This window comes from Kryptolebias marmoratus, linkage group LG2, assembly GCF_001649575.2.
Source record: "Kryptolebias marmoratus isolate JLee-2015 linkage group LG2, ASM164957v2, whole genome shotgun sequence".
Classification (NCBI taxonomy): Eukaryota; Metazoa; Chordata; class Actinopteri; order Cyprinodontiformes; family Rivulidae; genus Kryptolebias; species Kryptolebias marmoratus.
The window spans coordinates 2,878,513-2,893,690 of record NC_051431.1 but is presented as its reverse complement, the minus strand read 5'-3'; the positions used below and the strand labels follow the sequence as shown (position 1 = coordinate 2,893,690).

Here is a 15,178-nt window from a genome sequence, read left to right as displayed (position 1 = left end):
ATTCTCAGAAACTCACAGGTGAGTTAATATTAAAACACAACAAAGACAGTGAAATAAACACTAACAATCACAAGGTAAGATGAACTAATCTGATGGTTATTGAAAATAATTTCATACCTTAACGAAGGCGTCTCGGACGTCTAGAGCTTGCTCCTTGCTGAGCGGCGTGGAGACGGTTTCTCCTCTGGTGATCAAAGTTCGGCTGGTTAAACAGTTCATCAGATCCTTACTGTCCACCTGAACGCACAAACAGGAGTCCACAAAATCAACACAGTCCATGGAAGAACGTTTCTAAACTGCTAAAGAAACAAAACCGTCATTTTTACAAGATGCTTTCTCTGAGTTATGAGTCAAGTTTGAGATAGAATCCTGTAAATACAGAAATGGGCTTCCATAGATTACTAGCTTGTTTGGAAGTGTGTGTGTGTGTGTGTGTTTCACCTCGAGCAGTGTAGCCGCGGTGGTGAGATGAGGGCAGCGGACAACCTCACAGGCATCCAAGTTGTCGTAGGTTCGAGCTGAAAACGATGAAAAACACACAGAGTTAATGCAACTATAATAATAATAAAACAGCAAAAAGCTGGATGGATCAAGATGAACAGAGCTACAGATGAACCTTGATTTTGCACGTTGTTGTGCTGGATGTGTAGAATGTTCTGTTCTCCATTTGATTTAGAAGTTAAAATCAGACTGAAACCCAACTAAACAGGCTTCATTTAAAATCAGAAAACCTGCAGGAGTACCTCATCCTCATCACAGAGGAAGTATTGCACTAAAATGTGTAACCATTACTGCACTTTCTTTCTCTTCTTTTTACAAGGCAGCCATGTTGGAGCTGGTGAGGAATCTCTGACTTCAGGAGGCAATAAATTCAGCAATGGTCTCCATTGTCTTGTGGTGATTGCAGATTAGTTAGTCCTTCATATCCCATTGGAATGACAGCATAACCTGTATTTCTTGACCCTTAAAGCACATACAAAAAACTCCCTTTCCCCTAACTTTTAGCATATAAAATAAAAAAATAAGGACAAGTGAGAGAAGTACCATTCAACCTTCATGTAAAGATAATCATGGTACCACAAAACTGAACAAACTGTAATTTTTTCAGGCAACTTATGATGAGTAATTTGTAAATCAAAGTGTCATTCAGTTCACCGTCATATTTTAGGTTCCCCATGTGTAATATTGCAGCCAGGAGTTTAGAAATCTCCCAGTTCTCCTTGTCCGTGAACATCAGCACCTATAAACAAAGAGGAGAAATGAAAACATCCATCAGAGTCCTGCAGATGAAAGAGGATCCAGTGTTCAGTCGGCTACAGATTCGACCTTCATGGCAGATCGGATGTTGGAGTATTCCTTCAAGTCGTCTCGGCCGTCACAAACTGTACATTTACCCTGCAGCGACAGAGAAAAGTGAATACTGTTATGGTTAAAAATAGACTGAAAGCATTTGATTGTTATGAATTTCTTTAGTTCAGTTTCTCTGTGTCGGATTGTCACAGACTGATAGATACAGGAAGTTATTCTCTTCAGTCTTACTGAACAGAGAAAGAAGGCATTTTAAATACGCTGCTCCGTTTGCTTTGAATTTGGTGCAAAACACTTAAATCTTGAAGAAATTTAAGCAAATTTAAACATATTACAGTTCTTTCTGCCTTTAAATGCTGTGTTCTGCCCTTCTTTGACTCATGTTTACTGTGGTGATGAAATATTTGTAACTTTGGGCTTTTGGAGCTCATGATGTTTTAATTTTAGTTTTGTATTGTGATTTGCAGTGCACATAGTGAGAATGTGTTACTATTTTATTATTGCTGCACACTGCTGTAAAAGAGGCCTTTAATTTTCAGTTATCTGCTTCCTGGTTAGATAAAACTTACACTGAATAAACCTTTTCTTTGATAAAAGTTACATTAAAGCTGAAAGAACCAACGTCTCATTGCATCATTTCATCATTGGACAACACTGCCCTAACCTTACGAGGATGTGATACTCACTATGGTCAGGTAGGTGTAGTCGGTGGCTTTGCTCAGCCCCAGTTTCTTCTTCTCCTCTGCCGTCATGCCCTTCAGCATGCAGTAAAAGATGTGATAGTTTCTCTCATCGTGAGCCTAAAGAGAAAAAAGAAAATGAACTAAACGTAGCATCATTACCTTCATATCCTGCAGACAGTTTTGCTCACTGTAACATAAACATATTTCCTTTACTTCAATCTTCAGACTCTCATATTTATTTATTCTTTCAGGCTCTTTAAAGAACTTCACTGAAGGAAACTTATCTCTGTTTTACTTTGTTTTTATCTGTGAACTGGATTTACTGACTTATCCATCCCAGTTTTATTTAAACACCTGTTTTTGTGTTTGCTCTGTAGGCGTACCTGTCGACACACTCTGGATTTCTCCAGCAGGTATTGCTCTATCTTGGCTCCCTCTATAGCTCCTCTCTTGTTGAAATGGATGTCGATGTATTTCCCAAAACGAGACGAGTTGTCGTTGCGGATTGTTTTAGCGTTGCCGAAAGCTGTAGAGAACCAACAGAAACCAGAGAAAAGGAAGGAAAAAGCATGCATGAATACACAAAGTATACCTGTGAATGTTTTCATAGTTTTCTTTTAACCCAGTTTTTAGTCATTTATGCTTGTCTGTTTCTGTGTTAGTCATGTAAACCTCATGTTTGAGGGTTTAAAAGAAGAGAGAAAATGGAGCCATCTGATGCAGTTTTTCCTCTAAAGCCACTTCAAACTGGATGAAGACCTTTTTTAGGACATAAAAAACCAGCCAGGCTGTGGATGGTGGACTGTGGACTCTGCAGGCTCTTGGTAAAGTCTTCAAGCGCTCAATAAAAATGCGACGGGCTCTCCGTGTTTGACATTGTACAAAAAGTTTGGAGGGAGGTTGTGATAGTTTATCATGCTAGTAGCGTATTAAGGCAGCAGATCCACGACATGGAGTCTACGGAAAGTCAGAAGTGCCAAATACACGTGACTATGTGTTGTTTACGAGATGTCAGCATATTAAATACATCTCAAATTTTCACACACTGTAACAATTTTGTTGTTTTTCTCATGTGTTTCCTGTGCCACTGTTCACCTGCCCTCAGCTCGGTAGTTTTCCAGTCAGCCTATAACGCCCATCTGCACCTGTTTCTAGGTTTTAATCAGTCACCTGTGTCCACCTATCACCCTCAGTCCATAAAACCTGTCTTTTGTGACTCATTCCTCGTTGGCTTGTTGTAATTGATTCGTTCCTGCCTTGACTCTAATCAGTGTTAATCCCTGTTTTGTTCATGTCATGGTCAAGCCCTGCTCCTTGTGTCATCCTCCTTGTGTTTCTGTAGTGAGTTTTGATCTTCTTTGTTTGTTCATTTAATATTAGCCTGCATTCTGAGTTCGCTTCGCACAGTTGTTACAATTAACAATGCGCAAACCGCATGTGTTTTATGCCTAAATAACGTGGTAATTATGCGTTGTTTGACATGCAAACTTAGCTTGTTTGTGGCCCTTTTGGCCAGCTACGCTAACTGGCACTTTGCATCAATGAACAGAAAACCATCAGTTTCTCTACTTCAAATTTCTAAAAACTCCTGTACAAAGAATATTTTGAATAGATCAGAGTCTATTAGTTTTTTATATAAAGCTTTTAATGTTTTAGTGCGTGTTAATTCTGTCTGAAAATGTGTATTTAAAGTTCTGACAACACACCCAGAACACATCAGAGTCACATAAAAAGTCAAGTGTATTTGGCCCTCCTGGCTTTCCATAGATCATACACACAGGTGCCTGAGGTTAAAGCCATGATAGCAACAAGGTCATGAAAAGAGCTTCGCACAAACATGATGGCCGTGACTGTAGCATCATGCTGCCATGGCGTGATTTTCTGTGTCGCTGCAACCAAAACGGACATGCAAGCGTGGTGAGGATGCAGAAAATAACAGCATTAACAGTGTAGCTGCATCATGATTTCCTTCACACCTTAAGGTTTTTCAAATTTGCAACCACGACCACGTTCTGAAAGGTCATGTAGGTCAGGGAGAGAAAACGTAAAGAAGAAGTCACCTACTATCATGCAGTATATGTGACCAGCTTGTACTGGTTCTGTTCCTACCTTCGAGTATGGGGTTGGCTTCCAGAACCTGTTGTTCTATCCAGGAGTGCTGACCGCTGATGGCTGCCAGGAACTGCAGGATCAGTTTGGTGCTTTCTGTTTTTCCAGCTCCAGACTCTCCGCTGTGAAGCCAAAACATGAAATAAATCAAATAACAGAGAATCAGGAGGAGGACTGGGTTACAAATCTCTGAAAAAAGTTACTTTTCATATAATTTTATTCAAATTTACAATTTAAAAAGACGGAAAACTTTATATTCTTAATTTTTATGACGCCAGACCAAATTCTCTGTTAGCACGTAACAGTTTTAGTTACCAGTTAATTGTACAAAGAAATTCCAAGTTTTCTGTTTTATTAATTCTTGTTTTGACTTTTGACTAGTGTATTAATATGCAAACTATACATATGTGTAATATTACCATGAGATTTACACATCACAGTTCAGGCTGTGATCACAAAACTACAAAGTTTCAGATTTAAATTGGACCAGAAATTTTTGATTTTTGAGTTTGATTTTCTGCGATAATTGATTGAGTCTATACATCTATTTAATCATAGACAGCATTTAAGAAATTTAAAGTTTGACCTGATGATGGGGTTTGTCAAAAACTAAATAAATAAAAAAGTCATAAAGACTAAATAATGCACTAATCTGCTCAATAATTCAATATATTTCACCGTGACCCAGTAGATTTTCCGACAGACTTTATTTTCTCTGAGGCTGAAACTCAGATTTGTTGCTGATCTTGATTTGAAATCTTTTCATGTAAACTCTTTCCTACCTGATGATACAACACTGGTCTCGGTTATTCCTCTGCATGTTGAAGTAACAGTTGTCGGCGATGGCAAAGATGTGAGGCGGCATTTCACCGATCTTCTTGTTGGTGTAGAGGCGGATCTGATCGGCAGAGTAGATGGGCAGCAGCTGATAAGGGTTCACAGCCACCAGGATGGAGCCTGTATATGTCTGCACACAGGAGGAAAATAATCAACTAAATAAGTGTTTAATCAAGCTGATGTTACGAGCGTTTTAGACATACTGATCAGAAGGGGAGGTAGAAGTCTTCAGGTGCAGGTTTTTGATCAAAAAGGGCAAATAAACAAGGCTTTTGAGAAATTTAGGACCATTTATGATTCTTCCTTTAAAGGGAACCTTTCAGTTTTTCATCCTAATTCAAACTTGGTTACAAGTTCATAGTACTTAACATTTCAAGATGCGCATTCAGTCAAATCCGACGGGCATTAAACACATCAGAGTTTGTGTTGTTGGAGGGACAGAGCAGAGAGGTTGTAGATGAGCTCACTCAGGTCTCAGATGTTGAACGACGACAATGAGAACGTATCAGTATTCGCCACGAGAGAGCAAACGGCCATGTTGGAAACAAATCAACACGCGCTCAGGCCGCAGGGCTGAGTTTGGTCACCGGTGAGGCTGAGTGAGACCATCGAGTCTGTCCTGAGGCCTTTTGACCCGTTCTGCATGAACACAACGCCTCCAAATGATGTAACGTGACAGAAATCTAATCCTTTTCTGTTCCAGGTTCAGGAGGCAGTAACATACATGCAACTTACATGCAGTTTTCAGATAAATACATCATTTACTTCATGCTACTGTTACAGTTTTTTTTTTCAGCTGAATTTGCTGTTTTCTGCAGACATGCTTCAAGTCCAAGAGCTGACTTACCCTCCCACCACAGTTTGTCTTCAAAGGAAACAAGAGAAAGGAAAACAACAAGTAAAGTAAGAGAGAGAAATTAGCAGAAAGCAGCACAAGCAGGAGGTTGAATCTGTATAATAATACAGAAGGAGCTGATAGAAACCATTAGAGCCTCAGAGAAAGACTTTAAACGTTTCACCCCTTACAGAAAAATACACCAACTTCATGTGAAACACACATTTTGCATATATTTCCCATATAGATTTGGAAAACTAACCCATGAACTTCATCATTTTACCTGTGAACACATTAAACTAGAGAAAATGCAATTTATGCAAAAGTGCAGAATGGTGCTGAAATTTACTGAAGAAGCTGAAATTGAGTTGAAAAGGAAGCAGAACCCTAGCTAAAAGTAGCCAAAGGCTAGCTAAAATCTAAAAATAGAAATAGAAAATGGAACCCAAACCTTTATACAGAAGCAGATTTCAAGAGATCTCAGTGTATTTCTATGGGAAATTTTTTTGTAAATGAAGTTAAATATTTTGAAAAGCGTAAAAAGTTACGAAAACCAAAAATCACAGCTGCCATCTCCTGAATGAGCCGAAAGTTATGATACATGAACGGCTAAAATAAGTAGGCAGAAGTAGTTAGACTGAAAGACATGTAGACCATGTGTTTTGCAACATTTTCAACATGTTAATGTCATCACTTCCGAATGTTCATGTATTTCTTCTGTAAGAGACAAAGAAGAGAAAGGAAAAATAAAACCAACTGCAGCATTAATGTTTCAACCTAAACATACAAGTGAAAGAGCTGCTGAGAAGATAAGTGAAAGTTTATTGAACACTCTGGGAATATGATCATGACAGTGCAAAACGAGATAGAGTCTAGATCAGGAGTGAGCAATCCTGGTCCTCGAGAGCCACCATCCTGCAGGTTTTCCTCGTTTCTCTGCTCCAACACACCTGATTTGAATCAATGGGTGATTAACAGGCTTCTGCAGAACAAGAAGAGGTGATTTAACCTATGAATCAGGTGTGTTGGAGCAGAGAAACAAGAAAAACATGCAGGATAGTGGCCCTGAGGACCAGGACTCCCCACTCCTGGTCTAAATCAATAGTTCCCAAAGTTTTCAGCTGCTAACCCAGATATTACCACAGGGATAGACTCGTCCCACAAGCAGAAACATCTTTAAACCAAAGAGGCTACTGACAACACAGTCAGCCTTAACAACCATTACACAATTTTATATTCATTTATGAGTCAATAACATAACTATCCATCCATCCATTTTCTTTACCCGCTTCTCCTTTCCGAGATGCAGGAAGCTGGTGCTTATCTCCAGCCACAACTAATTATGATTAATTTGATTATTGGAAATCATCTCAAGACCCCCACTTGTTGTTTTATGGCCCCCAGTGGGGTCCCGAGCCCACCTTTGGGAACCAACGTCTCCATGTTTATGTTGCATATTTAAAAATCTGAAACCAAAATTAGATCTGGAACAAGGACTTTCAGTAAAAATCTGGCTTTTGGATAATTTGGGTACATTTACATGCAAGTTGTCTACATGAAGATTAAATATTATTATTCCTTTTGTTAAATAAATATGTTTCAGTTACAGATACTCATTATCAAAAACTGGATGCTTCATAAAACTATAAGGGATGTAGAGAGCTCAATTTTCAGACTGAGACTAAATTTTAAAAAGTCTGATTTTTTTGGATAACCAAGTTGTAAAAGTAGACGTGTTTTTTGAACATGGATACCCTGAGCAGTAATACTCACATATATGAGTTTTTCTCTGTATCTGATGAGCAGGTTGCGGAGGATACCGGCCTCATTGAGGTCTCCCAGCCGGATCATGTCCTCCACGCCGTGGATGGAGGTGGGATGCATCGGCTTGATGTTGGTGGCATTCTGGGGGGAGATCCAGTGCTCCTGGAGGAGAAAAGATTTATTATGAGTTGTTAGGAAAAAACAAAAAAGACACGAGAATTTCAGGAATGTTTACTGCTGATCCAAACATGATCCCATTTTAGTGTTTGAAGTTTAATTTGCAGTTTGTTACAATTTAAAAAATCCTCAGAAGCTCAAGGAATTTTTCAGATGAGCTTTTCTGAACACATAATGAGTAAATTTAATTGATAAAAAAGCATATTTTCCTACAATGAATAGAATCATGTTAATTTTATGTGATTACACAATGTGTAGTTGTAAAAAAATGTCTGCGTTTTGTGTCAAATTATGAAGTTCTTTTTTGCATTTTAAATTCCTATAAAGAAATTAGTTGACTTCAGATAAAGATTAGCTCATTGATGTCTGTATTCTTTCTGAGTCAATTACATAAAAACTCACATTTCCTTCATCATCCACCACCTGAATTTGACCCGAGTCACATAGTTTGACCACGGCGCCAATCGGAACCTCAAACTCCCGACCGGTCTTCAGGTCCAACCAGACGTAGTCGCCCTGCACAGAAACACAAAACACAACCAAATCCTTAAACGTCAGAGAAGGAATAACAATTCTGAAGATCAGAATAATAACAAGGAATCAAAGAGAGAACCAGAAGCAGAATAAAAACATGACTGAACTTTGGTTCTAATCCATACTCGTTTGGTTAAATATTTAAATCCTAACCAGTCTGAACAGACTTGGACTTTCGTAACTCAAGCTAAACTACAGATTAAAGTCTTTCGTTTTAAAACCTGCGGAGTTTTACCACATTTATCATATTAACATTCAACGGAATCAAAAAATGATTATATCAGTTCTATAATTAGAGATTTTACCAGGAACATGTTAGTGTTAAAAAACAACAACAAATAGAGCCGCACACCAGAGTTCCTTTGCACAAATTTATTAAATTTAATCCTCATTAATATTTTGGATTTCCAGTTTAGTGAGTTTATTCATGATGGAGAAACACTTTCCGAGTACTGAGCGTTTAACAGCTGGGGAGTATTTCTGTTTTGCACTGAAACATAAAACAAAAGCCCTGGAAGTGTCCTCCAACATGAGTGATGGATGCAAAATGTTCTGTCAGGCAGATTAGACAAGAATAAAATAAATAATCAGCCATTATTCAGCAACAAGTCGGCTGTGAGCTGTCATGAAGAGATTGTGCCTTTGCATGATGTTTTGAAAGATTTTCTATGTGTAATTGTTGCTTTACAGTTCAAGGTATGACCCTTAGATTTATTCAACTAAATCAAAATGACCTTTAAAGAAAATAAATTAAAAAGTCCACCAAGATTATTCTACAGGTGGAGGCAAGTCGACACGATCTGAGCGAACAGCTTCCTGTCCCCACACAACATGAGTAATAAAAGCAGAAAATTACACACAAACACAGGAGGAAAGCTTAAACACAGGTCTCAGATGTATAATAATTACTACTGGTGACTCAAAACAAACTGAGAAGAGAAAACCATGTATAATTATTGTAACACATAGATGAGCAACGATAGATCAGCATCTCTTTATCCACTTGGTTACGCTTACAGTTACACAAATACGAGCCTCACACTTTATATTTGACACAAAGAAACTTGGGTTTTATGCAACTCAGACACAATAAACTTTATTTACGAATGGAATCTGAAGTTCTCTAACAACATTCAGTAAAGTCAAACCCAAGACAATGGACCCCAGGACGTTAGGACAAGCCTCCATCAGGAGTCTGGGTCTCAGAAAGCTCAATGATTAAACCAGAAGACATCCTAATGAGGTCAAACACACACACACACACACAGCGTACCGGCAGCAGTGTACTCTGCTTCATCACAGTGTTGACGTTGCGAACGAGCGCCCATTTCGCCTGATCCTTCTCGTAGAGCTCCACGTAATCTCGACGCTTGTACATCTTCACGCGCACAAAGCATGCACAGAACCAAAAGAAAAATATCAAGATCTGCAAGTGATTTGATGTTTAACTTCAGATTTCCCTGTTTCTTCTTTGCACAAACAGAAACATGTAGAGTTTGGGAGCACATGTGGCCAAAAAAGTCAGAAAAAGTCAAAAATTTTGATTCTTCTTTGTTCATTGGGTTCAGTTTGTCACTTATTCCACTGCCACAGATCACAGGGACACATCAGCTCTGCTTGTCTTCCCTTTAAAACATAAAATTCACTTTAATGAGAAAAAATATGCAGAAAAACAGTTCAAGTTTTAGAGATGTTAGAGCCTAGGTCGTGAGAAAGTCACATCCTGGATATTGGGTTTTCTCGTTTCCCCCTAAATTTAAAGAAGCAGTTTTTTTAAAAAAAATATAAAAAATCCAGGATCAAAGTAAGTTTCAGGTCTGCTGCTGTAGACTGTTAGTCATCCAGGATCTGGTGATTCTTTTCTGATTCTTGAAGATCTTCAGCTTCTCATCCAAAAGACGTCTTCAGAGTTTCCACCACAGAAACGTACTCCTGCACTCCCTCCCTGACGAACACACTCACTCTTTGCTGACCCAGACCTCCCCCAACAACCTCCGCCGTCGCCCGTGGCAACAAGGTGTCACTTCCTCCTCAGGTGTGTCTGGTGTTGGATTACTGCACGGCAAAATCCACTACAGGTCCTCACTGAGTATAAATACTGCAGGACGGATGAGCAAGTTTTTCTTTATCTAGAAAGAGCAATAATCGTTTACTCCTAATAATAATAATTATCATTTACAACAAGAGCTGAGCTTCAGAAAACACTCCAGTTCTGTACAAAGTTAAACATTGATGAGAAAATCAACATGAAAAGTCAAACACAATCACAAAGTTAAAGAACTTTATACAACTGTATAACTTCATGCATTTTAACATTGCATTTTAACTATCTAATGAAATGGATCAAGTCACGTAAATTTCGTTTTTTTAGTTTTTTTCTTTAAGTCAGTGGTTTGTTATCAAATTTGACTCCTAAATTAACAGATTTTGGAAATAAGAACAAAAAAAACAACTGTTTACATGTTGTTGTTTGTTTGTTTTTAGATATTCTGTGTGTTTTTTAGGATGTCTCTTTGGTGTAATGTCTTGTGCATTCTGCCTCATATCTGACAAAACAGTTAATTGTTCAGCGGTGAATAAAAGAGAAGTCAGTTTATCTCAAGCATAAAACAAAAAGTGAGAAAGGATGTTATAGTCATGAGATGTAACCAGTTTTGATTTCAGCTGAGAAATCCATTTTGGGTGAACGTTTTGCTGAATCCTGAGGGTAAATTTGAAACACAACAAGTGAAATTTGCAGCTGTGAACTGGGACGCCCCTTTAATGTGAGGATGGACAGCTGCATACTTCTGTTTGATTGCATTAAAATGTTATTTCATTCAGAGTCTAAATTCTTTTTGGTCACATCGGCTGTAACGTTTAACCTGTCTGCAGGTCGACTCTTCATGCAGACGTCTGTTGGTCAGAAACACCTGACTGAAATATGTGATTTGTATCAAGATTCTTTTAAAATATGGATCAGTTCAAATAGCTCATCTATCTTTCTCAATAGTAAATGGTTCACTTTTGTATGTAGCACCTTTTAAACCTCTGCAGGTTCTGCAAAGTGCTCTGGTTTTCACTCATACAGGACTTTCTATTATATACTTAACACTATAAAGAGCACTTCTCATATCGCACTCAGTGTCTCGTCTCAGGACCGGGGATTGAACCCCCAACTCTCTGATTAGAGGACAACCTCCCTACCCTCTGAGACAAGGCACTTTTCTGTACTGCTAAGAGAGAAGACATATTTCATTTATATGAAAGCATAAAGTAGATTATTTATTTGCAGTCTGGCGCGGTACATCAGTGGTTGGCGCTGCAGTCCTGTAATCCTGACGCTGCAGGTTTGAGTCCAGGTTTGCGTCAGGAAAAACACCAGGTGTGAAACATTTGTCAAACCTTCCAGGTGAGTTTGCTCACTGGGCAAGGAGCTAAACATTCAGAGGCTATTAATGCTTTGGTTGTTTTATTCCTCTTCTTATTGTCTGTCTGGAGATAGAAGAAATTCTGTGTGTGTGTGTGTGTGTGTGTGTGTGTGTGTGTGTGTGTGTGTGTGTGTGTTGTTGTTGGAGTTTGTGTTACATACAGTACATGTCTGTTTAATTAAGTAAAAACTCTGTCTGGCAAACTGAGCTACCTGAACATTACACCACCCAGCACCTGTTACACACACACACACACACACACACACACACACACACACACCTACACACACACACACACACACACAGCATGTAACAGAGTTAACAGAAGCAGCAGGATGGACGGTGAACTATCAGAAGCCACATGTTGAATTATTTAACGCGGAGGAGGATCTGTCGGGTGTCCTTCTGTCTCTCTTTTTTTGACACATTCCTGTTTCTGTTCTTATCTTTTTTTCATCATTTTAATTTATTTTCTTTTTCATTTATTTAATGATTTAAATAAAAAAAATAGGTTTGCACGTTAAGCTCATGGCTTAAGATTTTCGTGCTGATAATTTTGTTATTTGCTGTGATGGTTTAGATTTTGAAGCTGGGTTCTGAACAGTTAATATCTTATCTGTTGTAGATAGCCCTTTGAATGATGATGAGTTTAATTCTGACAGGACTGACGAGCTAATGGCTAGTCAGAGCGCGGCCAAGACCAAAAATGTCACACTGTTCTCAGTTTGGCTTTAAATGCTTATTTATTTGGACTTTTGTGGAGGGGGTTTTGCAAGTGCAGCTAGCTGTAGCACTTCTGGTGCATCTTGTGGACACTTCAGACAGAAATATAATAATATTTCTTCCAGAATAACCATGTAATTCAAAACTGATAACAGTGTAAAGTTTAAATACTAGTGTTTGTGTTAATCACTATGAATCCTGTGCCAAATTAATATACGTTAGCGATGCTTCTCTTAATGCAGCAGAAGATATAAAAGTCATGTAGTGATGAACTCGAACCCAAAATGCAGGCTAGTTCACTCTACAGGCAGGATCCTTAATGTTAATTTAAATGTTTTTAATAAAGAAGCTACAAAACAAAAGTGAAAGGGAAAACTTGGTGTCAGGATGGGTGGAGACTCCATGTGCAGACTCATCTTGAAGTTCCAGGAAAACACAATAATTTATTTAAAATTAAGTAACAAAAAGGGCTGATGAGGCAGCAAATGAAACTAAACACAAAACATAAACTGAATCCAAAATCAGAGGCGAACATGAGGAGAACCAGACAGCGAGAGGACAACAACAACAGACCAGAGAGTAAATGGAGGAAATGACCAGAATTTAAAAGCAGAGGGTCATTAAGGGAAGTGGGCACAGGTGAGTGATTACAACTACGAGCAGGTGGAGACGGGCGTTGCAGGTAAACAAGTGATGACAGACGACAAGTGGGAACAAAGACTGAGCTAAACCAAGACTAAACATAAAGGCAACTAAATAACAAAACAAAAGAAACAATCAACCCGAAAGAAAACTCAAAGAAAAACCCAAACAAAACCCAAATCCTGACACTTGGGACCAGGAACAAAACAAAAAGCAGCAAGGAGCTTATTCAGACAGTTGTGAAACTGAACAATTAGAGCTGAGGAAAACAGGCTGAAACACAAACAAACCGAAAAATAAAACACAAATCAGAAACCAACAGCACCAACCATGACGATCCAATCCTAAATCTGTTCTGTTTCTCCTCTAAAGTGTTGTTTCTTCATGAAATAATGAGCATTTTATCAAATAATGTCATTGCTAATGTGTAAAAAAAGATATATTCCGATAAAGTGAGGTTTTTGCAGGGCAAGAACTGGATTCTTGATTAATTAACTGATTACAGCAGAAATGATCCCAGACCAACAGACTGGGATATGTTTTTAAAGTGGAGGGCCAAACATAAAACGTCTCAAGTTAAACGTCAACAAACTCAGAAACTAAACGTTTTCCAGTAAAAACTCTGAGACGGTTCATTAGAAACCCCGAGCAGAGCGTAGGTGTTCTGTTAGCTGTGAGGTCATTTTAAAGCTGCCACAGTGGATGGGTTTCTGCGCTCACATTATCTCTCTCCTCAGGTAAATAATTCAGGACAGGATTTACTTGCAGCCGCTAACGAGGAGAGGTAACAAACCAAAGATCCAGGAAGTAGCCACCTCCTCCAGGTTTCAGTTCAGTTTTAGTTTATTTCCCAGCGGCTGCCTGGTTTGTGATTGGTGGAGAGCATGACTTGAGTTCAGCCAGCTACTATTTTTTTATTAATAATAATATTGTCACATTTACTGAATGTAAATGTTTTGCAATATACACTGCTGTGCAAACGTCTTGAGTCATTGCTCATTTTTTACATATATGTTGCTTTTCAGAAGCCATATTTTTTTGTAATTCTTTAAAGTATATTGAATAATTTTGTTAAAACTGACCTAAGACTCATTCAGGTATAAAAAGGCTCCTAAACTCAAAGGATTTATTGCTTTATTTGGTCACAAAATGTGCATTTAGTACCTAAATGGTCCCTAATCCTAATTTTAAAATAATCCATGTCCAGCATTTTACTTTACTTTAAGCCTCTTTAACCAAAAACAGTTTTTGTCCAAAGAATGATATTTTAGTGCTGAAAATGTTCTTTTACTTTTTAGTTTCTGTGCTACTTGATTTAACTGATGGATCTTTGGTGTTTATTGTCTGTAAAAATGAAACTCAGGTCTTTAAAACATATTTTTGTCTAATTAATCCACCGACATTTTGATGAAACCATCACTGAACAATAAAATGAATGAAGATTTCTTTATTTACCACAGGAAGGTTAAGATTTGAGACCGGTCAGCCGTCCATCTGGGTGATAAACGTCCTCCCGGTTCGCCCCATTTGCATTTAAATTTAAGACATAACAGATCAAAGGTCACGGGGTGAAATATGGTGACAGGATAATTGTGCTGGTATTTGTGCCTGAATCAACTCGGCTATAAAAGCACAGATACACTGGCTGTTCTTTCTGCCTCACTGAGAAAATACATTAACACACTCTGTCTGTTTTAGCTCCACAAAGAGCAGAGAAAAAAAAAAACAGTCGATAAAAAAACATTAAATTTATGGAGAAACTCCAGAAGTGAAGTTGTTCGTGTTGCAGGACGACCCCTTTCAGAGGGAAATATTAAAAATGAAGACTGTATATGACAAATAACTTTTATTATATGATAAATAACCCTTTGATAATTTAGTAAAATATTTTCTTATTACATTACAAATATCCTAAAAGGAAACTGATTTATTCATGTGAATTTGCCAAACAGGAGAACAAAAACTAACATAATTTGACTAAAAACAGAATTAAAGACACATTTTCAGTTATAGTTTTGTGATTCGAAACTGAATGAATTTCTCACATTTTGATCTCAAACTGAATTTTTGGGTTGTTTCTGTTTTTCTAGCTGCTGAAAGTTTCTCCAATCCTAATCCTGATCTGAATTTGCTGTTTGTTGCAAAATATCTCATTA

At 38.0% G+C, this 15,178-nt stretch overlaps 1 protein-coding gene across 2 annotated transcripts in view; it reads right to left on the bottom strand.

The window, feature by feature from the left end:
* The window catches only part of myo7aa (myosin VIIAa), a 36,359-nt gene extending 26,201 nt beyond the window's left edge, over positions 1 to 10,158 (bottom strand). For both annotated transcript variants that reach the window (XM_017438007.2, XM_037981610.1), the window contains exons 1-11: positions 9,521 to 10,158; positions 8,116 to 8,229; positions 7,546 to 7,698; positions 4,883 to 5,067; positions 4,101 to 4,222; positions 2,375 to 2,517; positions 1,995 to 2,108; positions 1,327 to 1,395; positions 1,156 to 1,240; positions 442 to 518; positions 118 to 237 (exon numbers count right to left, since the gene is read on the bottom strand). In XM_017438007.2, the coding sequence (XP_017293496.1) occupies positions 118 to 237; positions 442 to 518; positions 1,156 to 1,240; positions 1,327 to 1,395; positions 1,995 to 2,108; positions 2,375 to 2,517; positions 4,101 to 4,222; positions 4,883 to 5,067; positions 7,546 to 7,698; positions 8,116 to 8,229; positions 9,521 to 9,625 (1,287 nt within the window). In that variant the 5' untranslated portion in view covers positions 9,626 to 10,158. The remainder of the gene's footprint in view (positions 1 to 117; positions 238 to 441; positions 519 to 1,155; positions 1,241 to 1,326; positions 1,396 to 1,994; positions 2,109 to 2,374; positions 2,518 to 4,100; positions 4,223 to 4,882; positions 5,068 to 7,545; positions 7,699 to 8,115; positions 8,230 to 9,520) is intronic.
* Positions 10,159 to 15,178: the final 5,020 nt, after the last annotated feature.